This window comes from Carlito syrichta, unplaced genomic scaffold (assembly GCF_000164805.1).
Source record: "Carlito syrichta isolate Samal-C Ts95f unplaced genomic scaffold, Tarsius_syrichta-2.0.1 Scaffold301896, whole genome shotgun sequence".
In the NCBI taxonomy this organism is placed as follows: Eukaryota; Metazoa; Chordata; class Mammalia; order Primates; family Tarsiidae; genus Carlito; species Carlito syrichta.
In genome coordinates, this window is record NW_007245992.1 from 81,904 (window position 1) to 96,251 (window position 14,348).

Here is a 14,348-nt window from a genome sequence, read left to right on the forward strand (position 1 = left end):
CAAGACAAATATAAAGAAGAGATGTCTTCACAGTAAACTAAAACAGCAGTGCTTCATGAATCTGCAATCGTCCACAGGGCAGAAGTAAAGCCACCAAGACTGTGAGATCCTCTACAAGTCTGCAAACTCCTGGGAGGTCTGGACTCAGCCACCTCCTTCAGCTTCCCTGACAGTGACCAGCAGAGGGCTTCTTGGATGAATGCCTTCTTTAGTGCTTTCCGAAAACACTCCTGCCTCAAGCAAAATCAAGTTAACCCCAAGTTCAGAAGAAGGGACTGAGACCCACTTGACTTAGCTTCTTAAGCGGGCTAATAACCATATAAAGACAAGAAATCCATAGAGACTTTCACAGAAAGAACACAGTACTATGTTCAATAAGGAAAATGGAGCTACGTTGCAAATATGCAAAGAACATCCCCCAAAGCACCTGGGACTTCTGCTGATTTTTCAGAGGAACTTCTATATCCCACCCCATTTAATGGTACGGTGGTCCAGAAGAAAGTTCAAAGATGGGAGCAGGGTTGGCGTGATCTTCAGTGGAACAATTGCCAGTCAGGACCTGCCAACAGCATCACCGCACACTCCGTCATTCCCTCAGCAGGAGCGAGCAAAAACAGAGGAGCTGGTGCAAAAGGGCCTAGGACGTGCTGAACGATCCACAGGGCAGATTCAACTTGTGTGTGCAGAACATGCTCAGCAAATGGCCTAGCCAAGGCGAGGACTCGCTCGCTGAACACTTCTCGAGACAGACACATGGGCCGTGAGTCAGCGCAGAAAGCCTAAGCAAGTTTCACAGCAGCAAGGAAGGACACAGCAAGTCTTCACTACGTGATTACTCAGGAACTATTATGTCTTCACAGGCCTAGCCAGATGCCAGTGCAGGGAATACACACACAGCTCACTCTGTGTCAGGTATGAGAGCAATGTGTTTCCTCTCTTAGCTGTGAGAGAAGTTTCCAGTCAGGCAGACTATTCCCCATAGAAGACCAATGAACATAAATAAGCATTATGCAAGAAAGCAACGATGAAAGCTTTATCTTTAAATATGACAAATGTGCCAATGATTTTTGAAAGAAAGGTGGACAAGACCTACATAAGTATAAAGAATTTTTCTTGTGATGCCTTAGTGGAGGAAAAATTAAAGCAAATTCTGTTTAAAAATTTGACACAATCTGACACAATCATGATATGAAAGTGGGATGAGAACAAGATCAGACCCAGCTAAAGGAAGCAAGAAATATAGAAGAACCACTATAAAATCATCTCAGGAAGACACAATGGGCTGTACCTATCCATCCACGCAGAAATTTACCAAGTTCCTCCCACACTGATGTCACTATGCTAGGAGCTGGAGAAGAATACACTAGTGAATAGACACCTACAGCTGCTGCATTTCTGGAACTTATGTTCTGGTAAAGGAGACAGAAATACAATTAAACAAATAACTACAAATTACAAACAGCACTACTATGAAGAAAATAAGCAGCAGGGCCCAAGACAGAGCAGAGGGCCAGAGAAGGCCCCCTGAAAACGAGGAAAAAATTGTGACTTCAAAACTGAAGTCAAGTATTTCTAATGAGGAAACAGTATATGCAGACTCCAAGTCAAGATCCAAGAAGTTAAAAAAATGACAGTGACTGGGAAAAAAGAAGCAAGAATGTCATAAAATGAGGTAAGAAGAGTAGCCAGGGTCAGGTTCTACATGGTTTTTTATGGGCCAGGGTAAGAAATGTGGACTTAATCCAAAGTAAAACAGGAAGCCACTAGAGTCTTTCAGCAGGAAAGGGACATGGTCTGCTGCTATACAGAGAACACAGCAGAAGGGAGAAGCATGGGAGGAAGGCGGTTGGAGCCAGCCTGAGCAATAAGCCCTGTTCCCACATTCTTAAGTGGAACAGAAACAAAACACGGGTAACAGACTGAACTTTCAGTCCAATACAAATAGGCAGGAAGTGTTTCTGGACTGTGCCAGGGGCAAGTATCAGCCATCACATACCAAGTTTCACCTCTGCATTCTCAGTCAGCAATACGTTCTGGCCTTTGATATCCCGGTGAATCACATGATGAATGTGAAGATGTGCTAGTCCCTGAAAGGGAGAGACAGATCTGAATTTTAGTTCTTTACCACGACAAATAAACAGCCAGGAACCCCTTCTGTTACAAGGTGCACCTGGGGGCCAAAAGTTTTTGTGAACTCTTCTTGGCACATAAAAGACACTATTAATGCATTCCCGGGAAGACACCACCGGTAATACCACACACAGAAAGAAGACCTTCCAGTCCCCACCTTCTCTGGAGCAAGTCCCCATGTGAGCAACATTACCACTTTCTAGCTGTACCTTTAAGATATACTTTAGATTACCATCTGCAGTTTCTCTACTATAATTTGTGCTATTTGTGTACAGGGTGGTTCCTTTCCCACGCTAAACATCTATCTTTCAGAGTGTGACCCCGTAGGCATTTCTGAACTGGACACATATCTCAAGGGAAAAGGGAGGAGCTAGAGAGAGCTTTAAAATACGGCCCTTCAACACTGGCTAGTCTTCCTACCACACTGCTAAGTGCTGATCAATCCCACCTCCATCCCAAGGCTAAAACTATTTTACTGCCCAAAGAGCCTTGTGTTCAAATAAAATGTCTTTCTTTCCCAAGGAAACAAACCCTAGTGGGCATACACCACTTTTTGATGACTTTGTATCTGGAATGAAGCCCAAAAGTATGTCTCTTACAAAAGGTGGTGGAAGAACAAAAACATATGTTTCATCCAAATACAGTCCAAATGACAGCAATGCATCATTCTCACAACTCACTTACTTGCTCTGTCCTGAGCCAGAGAAGCCAAATTGATAACTTGCCTTCGTAAGACACAAGTAAACTATTTGGTCTAAATGTTTTAATCCAAAAAGGGTAGATTAAAGGTAAAGATTTATTTTATTTTCCTGTTTAAATTTTTTGTATGAGGCTTTATCGCTAAAATTACTTTGGAAGATATGAATTAAATTTAAAAACTTAAACAAATGGAAAAATACTCCATGCTCATGGACTGGAAGGAAAAAAATTTAAGAGCTGCTCTAGAACACTAATTTTCTAACACAGGGAGTTTCTAAACATTCATTTACTATTCTGCCTGTGAAACAAAATAATGCTTCCTTGACGGCTGTTTATTTTTCGCAACACAGGATATGCAGCATTATACCACAAAGCACTGACTGGAGGAAAGAGCCCTAAAAATGCGTGGCACCGTGGTGCCATAGTTAGAAACCAAGTCCCTCCTTTCAGCACGGCATAACTGCAAACAGCGAAAGGAGAGACCACAAAAATGTAGCTTCCCTGATTCTTCCATAATTCCTACTTCTATTCAGTTCATTTTGGTTCTCTAACTTGCACAAACCTCCTCCTTACACTTTTACAGGATTATCTTAGCAACAAATGTAGGCACCCACATCCTCTCAAAGAAATATGGCTTGTACACAGCAAGTGTAAGAAACCATGCCCATGTCCCTGCTCCTATTGCTATAGGATCACTGCTTCTGCAGGGAAACTGCTTCAGGTGTGTCTAACAGCTCTGTAACAATGTTAACTTGAGTTATGACTATTCTGAACAATGAGTACACTTTTCCTGCATGAGGTACCTGAGAATGTGTGCACGCGCGCGCGCACTGCACCTGCCTGTACTTACACACTCAGTAAGCACTCCATCCTAGAGCAAGTGAATCAATGTTTCTAAACTAGGAAACATTTTTTTCTTTTGCTGTATCTCATTCCTGGACACAGTACAAAGGAGCAGTCAAAGGCAGTCCCTTAGTCTTGGTTACGGAAAGCTCTAAGCTCCCATACACACGATGAAAACAGGTTTCAAGCAAAATGAGAACACCGCTGTGTGGAACATAAACATGGAAGTGGGCTGAGGACACACTGGCTTTGCTGGTAAGCCTCTTGGTCCAGAGGGTTTCAGTGGGCTGGCCCAAGAAAACAATTCTACTGATGTCTGAGGCCTACACGTCAATGACTCTCACCATTTTGAGGATCTTAAAGAAATGTCTCCATCCAGCACCAACTAAGGACTGAGGAGAAGTCCTGCCACTAGAAAAACTACCTACCCCCAACTGTGTCTGAGAACCCAAGGTGTCTGCCTGGAGGCAGCTGCCTCACTTGCCCATGAATCCCCACCTCCAGCTTACCATCTTGCTTTTTTCTTTACCAAAACCAACTTCTAGTAACTCCTCTAATAAACATACACTAGTGTGTGACACACTAATTCTCCAAGGTATTTGCTTCTGTTGGTTAATAATTTAAACTTTTGTCACAAAGAAAAACTTGCATCCTAAATGAGATGCAAGTGAAGGAAGCTCTTGTTGTAGAAGCCCACTGAGGTGAAAATGTTTGCTGCATCTCAAAAAGGTGCCCATTCACCTACCATACAAGTTGATGATGGGCCTCAAACAACCTGGGCTTCTTTTAAATGTTTCATGACCAATGATGGAAAATGGTTACATATACATTGACATGTGATGGCAAACAATGCTTCTTTCCCTGTATAGAAACATGTAAATTGTCTTTGATGGCTAAATATGTTTGATGCCTCAAACACTATGCTAAAAGCTAGTTCTCTGCTTGAGAAATCCCACATTGGAATTATAAGAAAGAAAGGTATGTGTATGTACATTACATATCTATATTACTCTAAAATTACTTGCCAGTTTTCTAAATGGCTGCAAATAACATCAAACATAAGAATGAGATTTTTTAAAACATTTTAAATTTATTTATTTTAAAGATGTGGGGCACCATTCAGGATTAGGTACATAAGCGGCCATTTTACAAGTAAACTCTGGATCACCCTTTGGTTCCCATTTCACCTGGTTTGAGATTATGTACCCTTATTGATGTTATGTGCTCCCCCCTCCACCCACAGCAATTTCCTGCTACTGCCAATCCCTTTCTTATAGTATTATGATAAATGTTCAGGGTTCGCTTATAAGTGAGCACACGTGGCACTCAGTTCTTTTTTTCTGTGATAGATCACTCAGTATTATAGAATCTAAATCTATACAAATTGCTGCAAAGTCCATAACTTTATCCTTCTTTATGGCTGCATGGTTTTTCATTGTGTGTATGTACCACATTTTAAAAATCCAGTCCAGTTTTGATGGGCAGCACAGTTGGTTCCATGTTTTTGCTACTGTGAATAGGGCTGCAATAAACATGCATGTGCAGGTATCTTTTTCATAAAACGATTTGAGTTCCTCTGGGTATATTGCCAGATGGGGGATTGCTGGGTCATATGGAAGGTTGAGTTTTAGAATCTTGGGGAATCACCACACTGTTTTGCACAGAAGATATACTAGTTTACACTCCCACCAACACTGTAGAAGCATTCCCTTTTCTCCGCATCGCATCCTCTCCAGCATTTGTTGTTTTGGGTTTTTGATGATGGTCATCCTGTCTGGAGTTAGGTGGTATCTCAATGTGGTTTTTAATTTACATTTCTTTGATGATTAGTGAGGCTGAACTTTTTTAATGTATCTGTTAGCCGCTTCATACGTCTTCTTTTGAGAAGTATCTATTCATAGCTTTTGCCCACTTTTTAATAGGGCTGCTTGTTTTTTTCCTTTCGGCACGTTTGAGTTACTTTGACTTTTTCTTCATAAATATTGCAACAGATTCTAACAGCTAATGCCAAAATCCACAAGAAGACTTTGAAAAATAGCATTCAGCACCATTAATATTGATGTATAAGCTTATACACAGAACTCCTACAAAAACAATAGTTATAGCTGGGGACCATGGCTCATTCCTGTAATCCCAGCACTTTGGGAGGCTGAGGTAAGCGGACTGCCTGAGTCCAGGGGTTCAAGACCAGCCTGGGCAACTTGGCGAGACCTTGTCTCTACCGTAAATCCAAAAATTAGTCAGGTGTAGTGGCGCATGCCTGTAGTTCCAGCTACTTGGAAGGCTGAGGCGGAAGGACTGCCTGAGCCCAGCAGGTTGAAGCTGTGGTGGCCATAAGCATGCCAGGGCACTCCAGTCTAGGAAACAGAGTGAGACTCTGACTCAAAAAAAAAAAAAAGTTATAGAAATTATTTATCTTCCCCCTCTACTCTGGTTTACATTGTAATTCCAAAGGAAAGCTGCCAGTAGGTATGTTGCAATGACCTAGAAGGTGAATTTAGAAAAATATAGAAAAGCTATTGTTTGTTCAAGTCCACCATCTTTAGATACTTGCTGGAGTCAAATTATGACAGGCCAGGTACGGTGGCCCTGTAATCCCAGCACTTTGGGGGGCTGAAGTGAGGGGATTATCTGAGCCCATAGGCTCAATACCAGCCTGGGCAACTTGGAGAGACCTCATCTCTACAATAAATAAAAATTTTTTAAAAATTAGTTGGGTATGGTAGTGTGCACCTGTAGTTCCAGTTACTTGGAAGGCTGAGGCTAAAAGATTGCCTGAGTCCAGCAGGTCAATGCTGGTGTGGCCGTGAGCATGCCATTGCACTCCAGCCTGGATAACAGAGTAAGACTCCAACTCAAAAAAAAAAAAAAAAGGCCAGGCACGGTGGCTCAAGCCTGTAAGGTGGCTCAAGCCTATAATCGCAGCATTTTGGGAGGTTAAGGTGAGGGGATTGCCTGAGCCCGCAGGTTTGAGAACAGCCTGGGCAACTTGGCGAGACCTCATTTCTATAACAGATAAAAAAATTAGGCAGGGATAGGCGGCTCAGTCTATAATCCCCAGCACTTTGGGAAGCTAAGCCTGGTGGATTGCCTGAGCCCGCGGGTTCAAGACCAGTCTGGGAAACTTGGCGAGACCTCACATACAAAATAAATCAAAAATTAGTCGGGTATGGTAGTGCACACCTGTAGTTCTGGTTACTTGGAAGGCTGAGGCGGAAGGATCGCCTGAACCCAACAGGTTGACAGCGGGGTGGTCATCAGCATGCTGCTGACTCCAGCTTGTGCAACAGAGGAGACTCCAACTCAAAAAAAAAAATTATGATGCAGCTTAAACTACCAAAGCTATACAGAATCTTGGCAGTCAAAGAGGATTAATCTATATGTGTATATTAATGCAAAGAAATACCCGGGGCTAGGAACATGAAAAAGAAGGCACAAGACCACGAGAGGGGCACTGCAGCCCCGTTTGTCTTACCCTCAGGATTTCTCTGGAGATGTAAGCAATCCAGTCTTCTTTGAGTGTGTTCCCTTTGGTGTTCTTCACCAGGTCTGTAATGGACCCAGCTCCACAGAACTCCATAACAAGCTACAAGGCAGATAAGACAGGTATCTAGTATATCCCAGAGTTCATTACACAGCCTAGAGATGTCAAAAAACAAAACAAAACAAAACCAGTCTAACTGCCACGCCCCCTTTATCCTACAGACCTGGACATGGGGTCACCTTGGAGGCACTCAAATACCTGTGAGTTCATTTCATAGTCCAATATATTCGCTATGTATATCCGGTCCACGAAACTAAGTGTGCCTGACATCTACAGCACACCCCAGCGTCATGGTTCTGAGGTGCTCACTTTCTCTCAAAAGCACATGGGTATAGAAGGAACATTTTGTTTTTCATCATATCCCAATTATCAAAAATCTGCCTCAAATACTCTCTCATACTCTTTCTCATTTTGCCTAAAAACTGTTCCATTTTTCACACATTATAATCCTCAAACTATTTTATATTAACTGAGTTTAACACAAAAGAAAAACGTTATTTTTAAACAGTTAACCCAATTTTTAAAAAATGCACTATTTACAATATCTAAATGTTTGAACAATATGATCACAATGATACGTTTAAAGCATCTAATTAAACTGAATTGAGTTACTCTAACATGTTAATAATGGCTGGGTGTGGTGGCTCACGCCTGTAACCCCAGCACTTGGGGAGGCAAAGGCAAGAAGATTGCCTGAGCCCAGGGGTTTGAGACCAGCCTGGGCAACTTGGCAAGATTTCGTCTCTACAGTTAAAAAAAAAATTAGCCAGGTATGGTGGCACACACCTGTAGTTCTAGCTACTTGGAAGGCTGAGGCAGAAGGATTGCTTAAGCTCATACTTGGAAGTATGAGGCTGAGGTGGCTGTAAGTGTGCCACTGTGCTCCAGTGTGGGTGACAGAGTAAGACTCTGACTCATAAAAAAACAAAAAGCTAATAATTATGATTAGATTTGGGTAATGGTGATATGGGTAATTTTTTTCCTTTTAATTTTGCAAATGTTTTCTTTTAAGAAAAACATCAGGAAAAGTCTTAACCTATCTCCTTGCTTTGTAAGTTCAATACCTTGAGCATAACTAATATGACAACCACAGGTCCAACAGTGTTTCAAAGTCATCATTTTGAATGTGTTCAAAAAGAGATAAAGTTGAATGTTTCAATATCAGAAGTTTCCCCAGAGTTTACTGTTTTAATTAGCTACTATCATTAATGTTATTAAGTTACTGACAGAAGTTTGTTTTTTTGAAATGTCTCACTTCCAGGTGGGAAGAAAAGATGCAAATAATTGAACCTTCATATTAAGTGGTTCTCATGAAGTTATTTTATTGCTTTCAAACTCCTAATTTTCATGCTATTTGGTTACAATTCCCTCTAGAAGGTGCCTTTTATTTCTGAAACACAAAGTTAACTTTGTTTATGCAACGTGAAATCAACACCAAAATAAACATTCAGCGGTTCTTCGCCAAGAGACACAGGCCAAGGAAGTCTTCAGAATTTACCAGCCACTGCCCCCCTTCATTGCTTTTCTTTCCTCTCCCCGCTCCAGTCCTCAATACCCTTAATGATACCACCCCAGAGGAAAGTCCACAGTGAGCAAGAAACATCTGCCTACCCAGAGTTGGTCATCATGTCCTGGAGGGCTCTTCTTAATGAAAGCACCGTAATATGTCGCAATATTTCTATGATGAGAATATTTCTTCAGCATGTTTATCTCCAGTTTGATTTCTTCCTCTTCATCCTGAAGAATGACAATAACATGTGTGGCTACTGAATGATGGGCACGCCTTTACTTTCCCCACACACATACAGCAGTGAAAGAGAGGAACACAAGCTCCCAGTCTCCCCATAGCAGGGGCACATGTAAATTCACTTTATCTTCTTGTCAGCAACTGGGCGTCACAGAGGACTCATTCTGAGCAGTGTGATTACAGGCTACACAAGAAGAGCACCAAGCGCAGGAGGTGGGATGGACACGGGCTGGGAGCAGCAGGGACCGTGAGGTGAGCGGAGAGTCAGCCGGCTCTCCCCACTGGGACCTAAGGTAACTCACTCCACTTCTCTGAACTTCGATTTGCTCATCTGTGAAAGCGGAACCAAAATGGGAAATGACTGACACTATTTCAACGAATCACTAGAAAAGGCCATTTCTTCTCTGAAAACATTTGCAAATACAAGTCATCTGGTCCACCTAAGGCCAGAAAAGGTTCGCCTCTAACAACCCCACACAACAGTGCCCCCTCTAATGCCACAGGCAGATGACTGGCGATGAATACAGGCCCACAAAGCAGCTCCTTGATGTGAACGCACCTGAAAAGAGGTTCAGGTGAGTCCAGCAAGCCCCAGTCAGAAAACATCACTCAGCAGTTGTGTAAGAGTTGGTTCCTCCCCTAGTCTCATGGTATATTAAAGTAAGGTAAGCAGAGGAAGAAACTCAGAGTTTATGTGAGAAGATGGGGGAGGGGGATAAAGGAAACGAGGGTGACACAGGTCTGGAAAACAAATACAAGATGCCCTTGTGAATGACGCGGGCTGAAAAGTCTGTGGTCTCTGCCTCTCTCTCGTAAACACCTAGGGAGGAAACTCTGCACCAGCCAGCGTGGGCATTCTGCTCCATGTTGCACAAATGACACACAACTTGCAAAGAGTCGGGGTAAGGAAGATTTCCATCACAGTCAACGTGAGAATGAAGGGAAACAGAGTCGGAGTGAGAATGAAGAGAGACTGTGCAGGAAAAGAGAAAACATGCTTGGTTAGAAAAGAACAGTGTAAGATCTCTGAGAAAAATCTAATGACCAGATCACTAGAATTCCCTCCACTGCATGTATTTTCAAAAGTAAAAGATGGCAGGTTCCCTAAAACTTCCTTACTTTTCTACACTGATGCACTCATTTCACTTATAGCTGTTGTTCTTTCCTCTTCAGGCAAGACTAGGAGTTTCTAAGTAGACTATCTAGATGGGTGTGTGCACGAGCTACAAAGAGCACATGCACAAGCACACACAACTTTAAAGAAGTCCACTGCTTTAGCCTAGCACTCCAGAACCACTCTTAAGGTACTGCAGACCAAAAAGAAGCTCGATTTGCAAATGTTATACTTTAAGATAAAAGCTGCAACATTGTTCAATAGATACTAGTGATGAGACTAGAAGGGGGTAAAAACGTCTTTTTAAAATACAAATTTCAGTTGTGCATTACTGTTTTAAGAAAAAAAACAAGACATTAAGTCCTCTTAGAACAGTGATTCTCAAGATGGTGGATTTCCAGCTCAGTTCCAAGACATAAACATTGGAATATTATGGTACAGCCATGCACCACACACTTCAGTCAATGAAGGGGGACACACACACAACTGTGATCCCATAAGATTATGAAGTTTAAAAATGCCTATCACCTAGTGACACTGTAGCCTTCATAACATTACAGCACAATATACACATACTTTGTGGCTATGTTGGTATGAACACTGAGCTGCCAGTCATGAAAATCCAGCCCATAAAATTATGTGTAGTATATAATACCTGACAATAATAATAAACAACTTTGTTACTGGCTTAGGTATTTACTATATTATACTTTTTATTGTTATTTTAGAGTACAATCCTACTTATTTTGGAGGAAAAACAGCTGTAAAACAGACTCAGAAGTGTCCTTCAGGTGTTCCAGAAGCAATTGTTATCCTAGGAGATGACAGCTTCACACTTGTTACTCACCTGAAGACCTTCCAACAGGACAAAATGTGGAGGTGGAAGACAGTAATACTGATGATCCTGACCCTGTGTAGGCCTAGGCTCATGTGTGTGTGTGTCTTACTTTTTAATTTTAAAGTTCAAAAAGTAAAATAAATATATATAAGTATATCTATATATAAATATATATATCTAATTTTTATACAGCTGTGCAATGTTTTTAAGCTAAGAGTTATTACAAAAGAATAAAAAGTTCTCAAAAATTCAAAAGCTTTATAAAGTAAAAAAAGTTATAATAAGCTAAAGGTAACTTATTATTAAAGAAAAAAATATTTTTTATGGATTTAGTGTCACCTAAGTGTACAGTGTTTACAGACTTCAAAAGAGCATGGCGATGTCAGAGGCCTTCCCATTCGCCTGCTCTTTCCTGACACAGGGCAACTCGCTCTCAACAGTACTTGGGGGTCGCTGAAAGGCCTCCTGGCCTGCCCAGGACAGCCTAATGAAGCCTGTCAGGATAGGCAGGCTCCCAAAAAAAGTCAGCACATGGCAATGGCCACAGACATGCCCGATGGAGAAGGCACGAGGTGTTCTTCCTGGGAAAGGCACGGGGCCTGCAGTCGGACAAGGCGTGCCCTGGAAAGCCCAACCTCCTGCTTTCTTTACACTGAGCTGCAGCTGGGTGAAGAGAGGTGAGCTGTCCGATTTTCTTCTTTTATCCAAAATCAGTAAACCTATAAGGATTTGGGGTATAAAGACTACACACAAAGAACAATACTGAACTTGAATTTTTTAAAGATCAAAACATTGATTTCAATTTTCTTCTTGCAGTAACAGCAGCCAATCGCTTCAGGCAGTATGTAAATTTTACTGAATTTTATTCAGACTTGTTTTATCAATCCATCTCTCACCCCTGCCTCACTCCAATCCCCATAGTTGCTAATTTATTCCCAGGGTCATTGTTCCCTATCACACTCTGCCAACAGGTTTTACTTGTTGACAGAAAGCAAATACTACTTAAAATTCTCCCATAAGAACCTTCCTGGGCAATAATTAAGAATTATGAGTATTTTTACTAATCTCCATCTATTTTTTTCTTTTAGTGACACAAACCAGTGTCTTCTAGGATCTAACTAGTTCATATTCTATTAGAAGAGCTGAGATCTTCATATGCACACTTGATATTTTCAGAGCTCGCTAAGTTAAAAATCAAGTACACATTTTAAAGTTCTTACAGGCTTAAATGTTCTGTCCACTGGGGTAAAAGACACTGAATATGCATATTGGTAAATATTATTGGCAAATTATCATGGCACAAGGTATTTCACTGAATCTTAAATGCCCCTGAACAAGAGACACATTATTTTATGTAATGAAAATATGACGCTCCATGAACCATAAGATACATTGTAACATCTTCAAAACTGGGCTGTATCTTACAATCAGGGAAATACAAGGACAGCATAAATACAATAAAGTCTGGCAACAGTTTTTCTAGTATAACTGAAATATCCAAATGTGATCTAGAAATACCGTGATCAGATCAGTGTCACTTGCCAGAGTATTTCTCAGCTCTTAAACAGTCAAGTCTTAAAAGCACATAAAACTAAAATCCAACAATACTGAGGGCAAATCACTGTCTCCTCTCAGATTTTGTTTTATGATAAAGTTTATATATACACTGAAAATTTCTTCTTTCTTTTATTATTTTTAAATAGACCAGTAATACACAACTTATAAAAAGGCAGTTAGCACTTGTAATTGTCATTTACTGTCTAATTATGAGTGCCCACGATAGAGAAAAAAAAATCAGAAAAACAGAATCTGCCAATGGCCTTGAACCAACTATAACTGGAATCCCAATTATGACTCAAGTTTATTATACAGTATTTTATGTTGTTTTTAGAGTTATGTTACCTCAGAATCAACTTCTGGGTATTAATCCCCCTTCAGTGATTAGTTAAAAACAAGTTTGGCGTCTCATTCCAACATTTAAATATATACACACATACCACCACCACTACCACTGAATCTCTCACTGATCTAAGATTACTCTGTGTCCTGCTGTGCATTTTTCTTTTAAAGCAGTACGTAGAACTGAAATCTGTATTTAAAAAGACATTTTAGGCCGGGCGCAGTGACTCACACCTACAATCCCAGCATTTTGGGAGGCTGAGGTGAGAGGACTGCCTGAGTCCATGGGTTCGAGACCAGCCTGGGCAACTTGGTGAGATCTCGTCTCTACAATAAATAAATAAAAATTAGCTAGGCGTGGTAGCGCGCACCTGTAGTTCTGGCTACTTGGAAGGCTGAGGTGGAAGGATCGCTGGAGCCCAGCAGGGCGAGGCTGCGGTGGCCAGGGAGCATGCGCCACTCCAGTCTGGGTGACAGAGTAAGACTCCAACTCAAAAAAAAAGGCATTTTATCCCCATCTGGTCTCATCATTTAGGCAAAAAAGATATAGCCGAAAACAGACCTGGCCAGCTAAAACTGAAATTTTAAAATAGCAACAAATTCCACATACGAAAAGAAAGTTGAATTGGCAAAACTGCATGAAGGAAGGTTCAACATCCCACGTGTCTGGGCTGAGCCCAAGCTACCCAGTCCTTCATGCTCTTCTTTAGGAGACTGCAAATATAAACAAATGAAAAAAATAAGAGCAACTTGAAACGAGAGAGAGGCATTTTTGGTGAGGAAAGGCAGGCTCCCTTTGGGGTTTCTCCAACGATGATGCAGCTGCTAGCCCCTCCCCCACCACACACTGATTTAATGCAGCTGATACCAATTAGCATTTTGGACCCTACCCAGGGGGAGCAAACTAGGTCTTTGTCTCAGGCTGGGATCAGACTAGGCAATGAGCTTTCAGTTGTCTCCCCAGGCTGTCAAAGGCTGAGTGGGGGAGGGGAGAACAGTGGTAATTTTCACAAGCAGCAATGATTTTGTAAATGAGTCATTTGACAAGCCCTGCCCACTCCACCATCTGAGGACACAGGAGTGCAGATCATTGGTGTTCTGTTGCCTGTTTTTTAATGACTCCTTAAAATGTTGTTCAAACCCTTGTTACCTAAATTTTCTCATTTCATCAAGACATCCTTAGTAACTGTGAGGAGGGACCTACAGACTTCAAATAAGTTAACTGGGATCCAAGAGAACTGGGAAATGTATGAGTGAATCATCTTTCACTTGGCATCCGTCTTTACAGAATTAAATGTCTACTTAGTGACAGCTGAATAAAAAGGGAAGGGCGACTGATTGTTCACTCTACCTTTGTTAGCTGGAGAGGACTGATGCAATTAAAGATACAAATACCTCTAGCAGATTTCAGCTCCAAAATGTACAAATGAATATACACTTAGAATGAAAATTTTTAAAAAACTAATTTACAAGTTTTAGTCAACTACAACCAAATCTTTTTTTATGTAACCATGAACTGGTGGACAAGTAAGAC

General features: G+C 41.3%; 1 protein-coding gene across 3 annotated transcripts in view; it reads right to left on the bottom strand.

Annotated features, from left to right (window-relative positions):
* MAP4K4 (mitogen-activated protein kinase kinase kinase kinase 4) overlaps positions 1–14,348 on the bottom strand; it is a 111,712-nt gene that overhangs the window by 68,662 nt on the left and 28,702 nt on the right. For all 3 annotated transcript variants that reach the window (XM_021711178.1, XM_021711177.1, XM_021711176.1), the window contains exons 2-4: positions 8,828–8,953; positions 7,148–7,258; positions 1,997–2,087 (exon numbers count right to left, since the gene is read on the bottom strand). In XM_021711178.1, the coding sequence (XP_021566853.1) occupies positions 1,997–2,087; positions 7,148–7,258; positions 8,828–8,953 (328 nt within the window). The remainder of the gene's footprint in view (positions 1–1,996; positions 2,088–7,147; positions 7,259–8,827; positions 8,954–14,348) is intronic.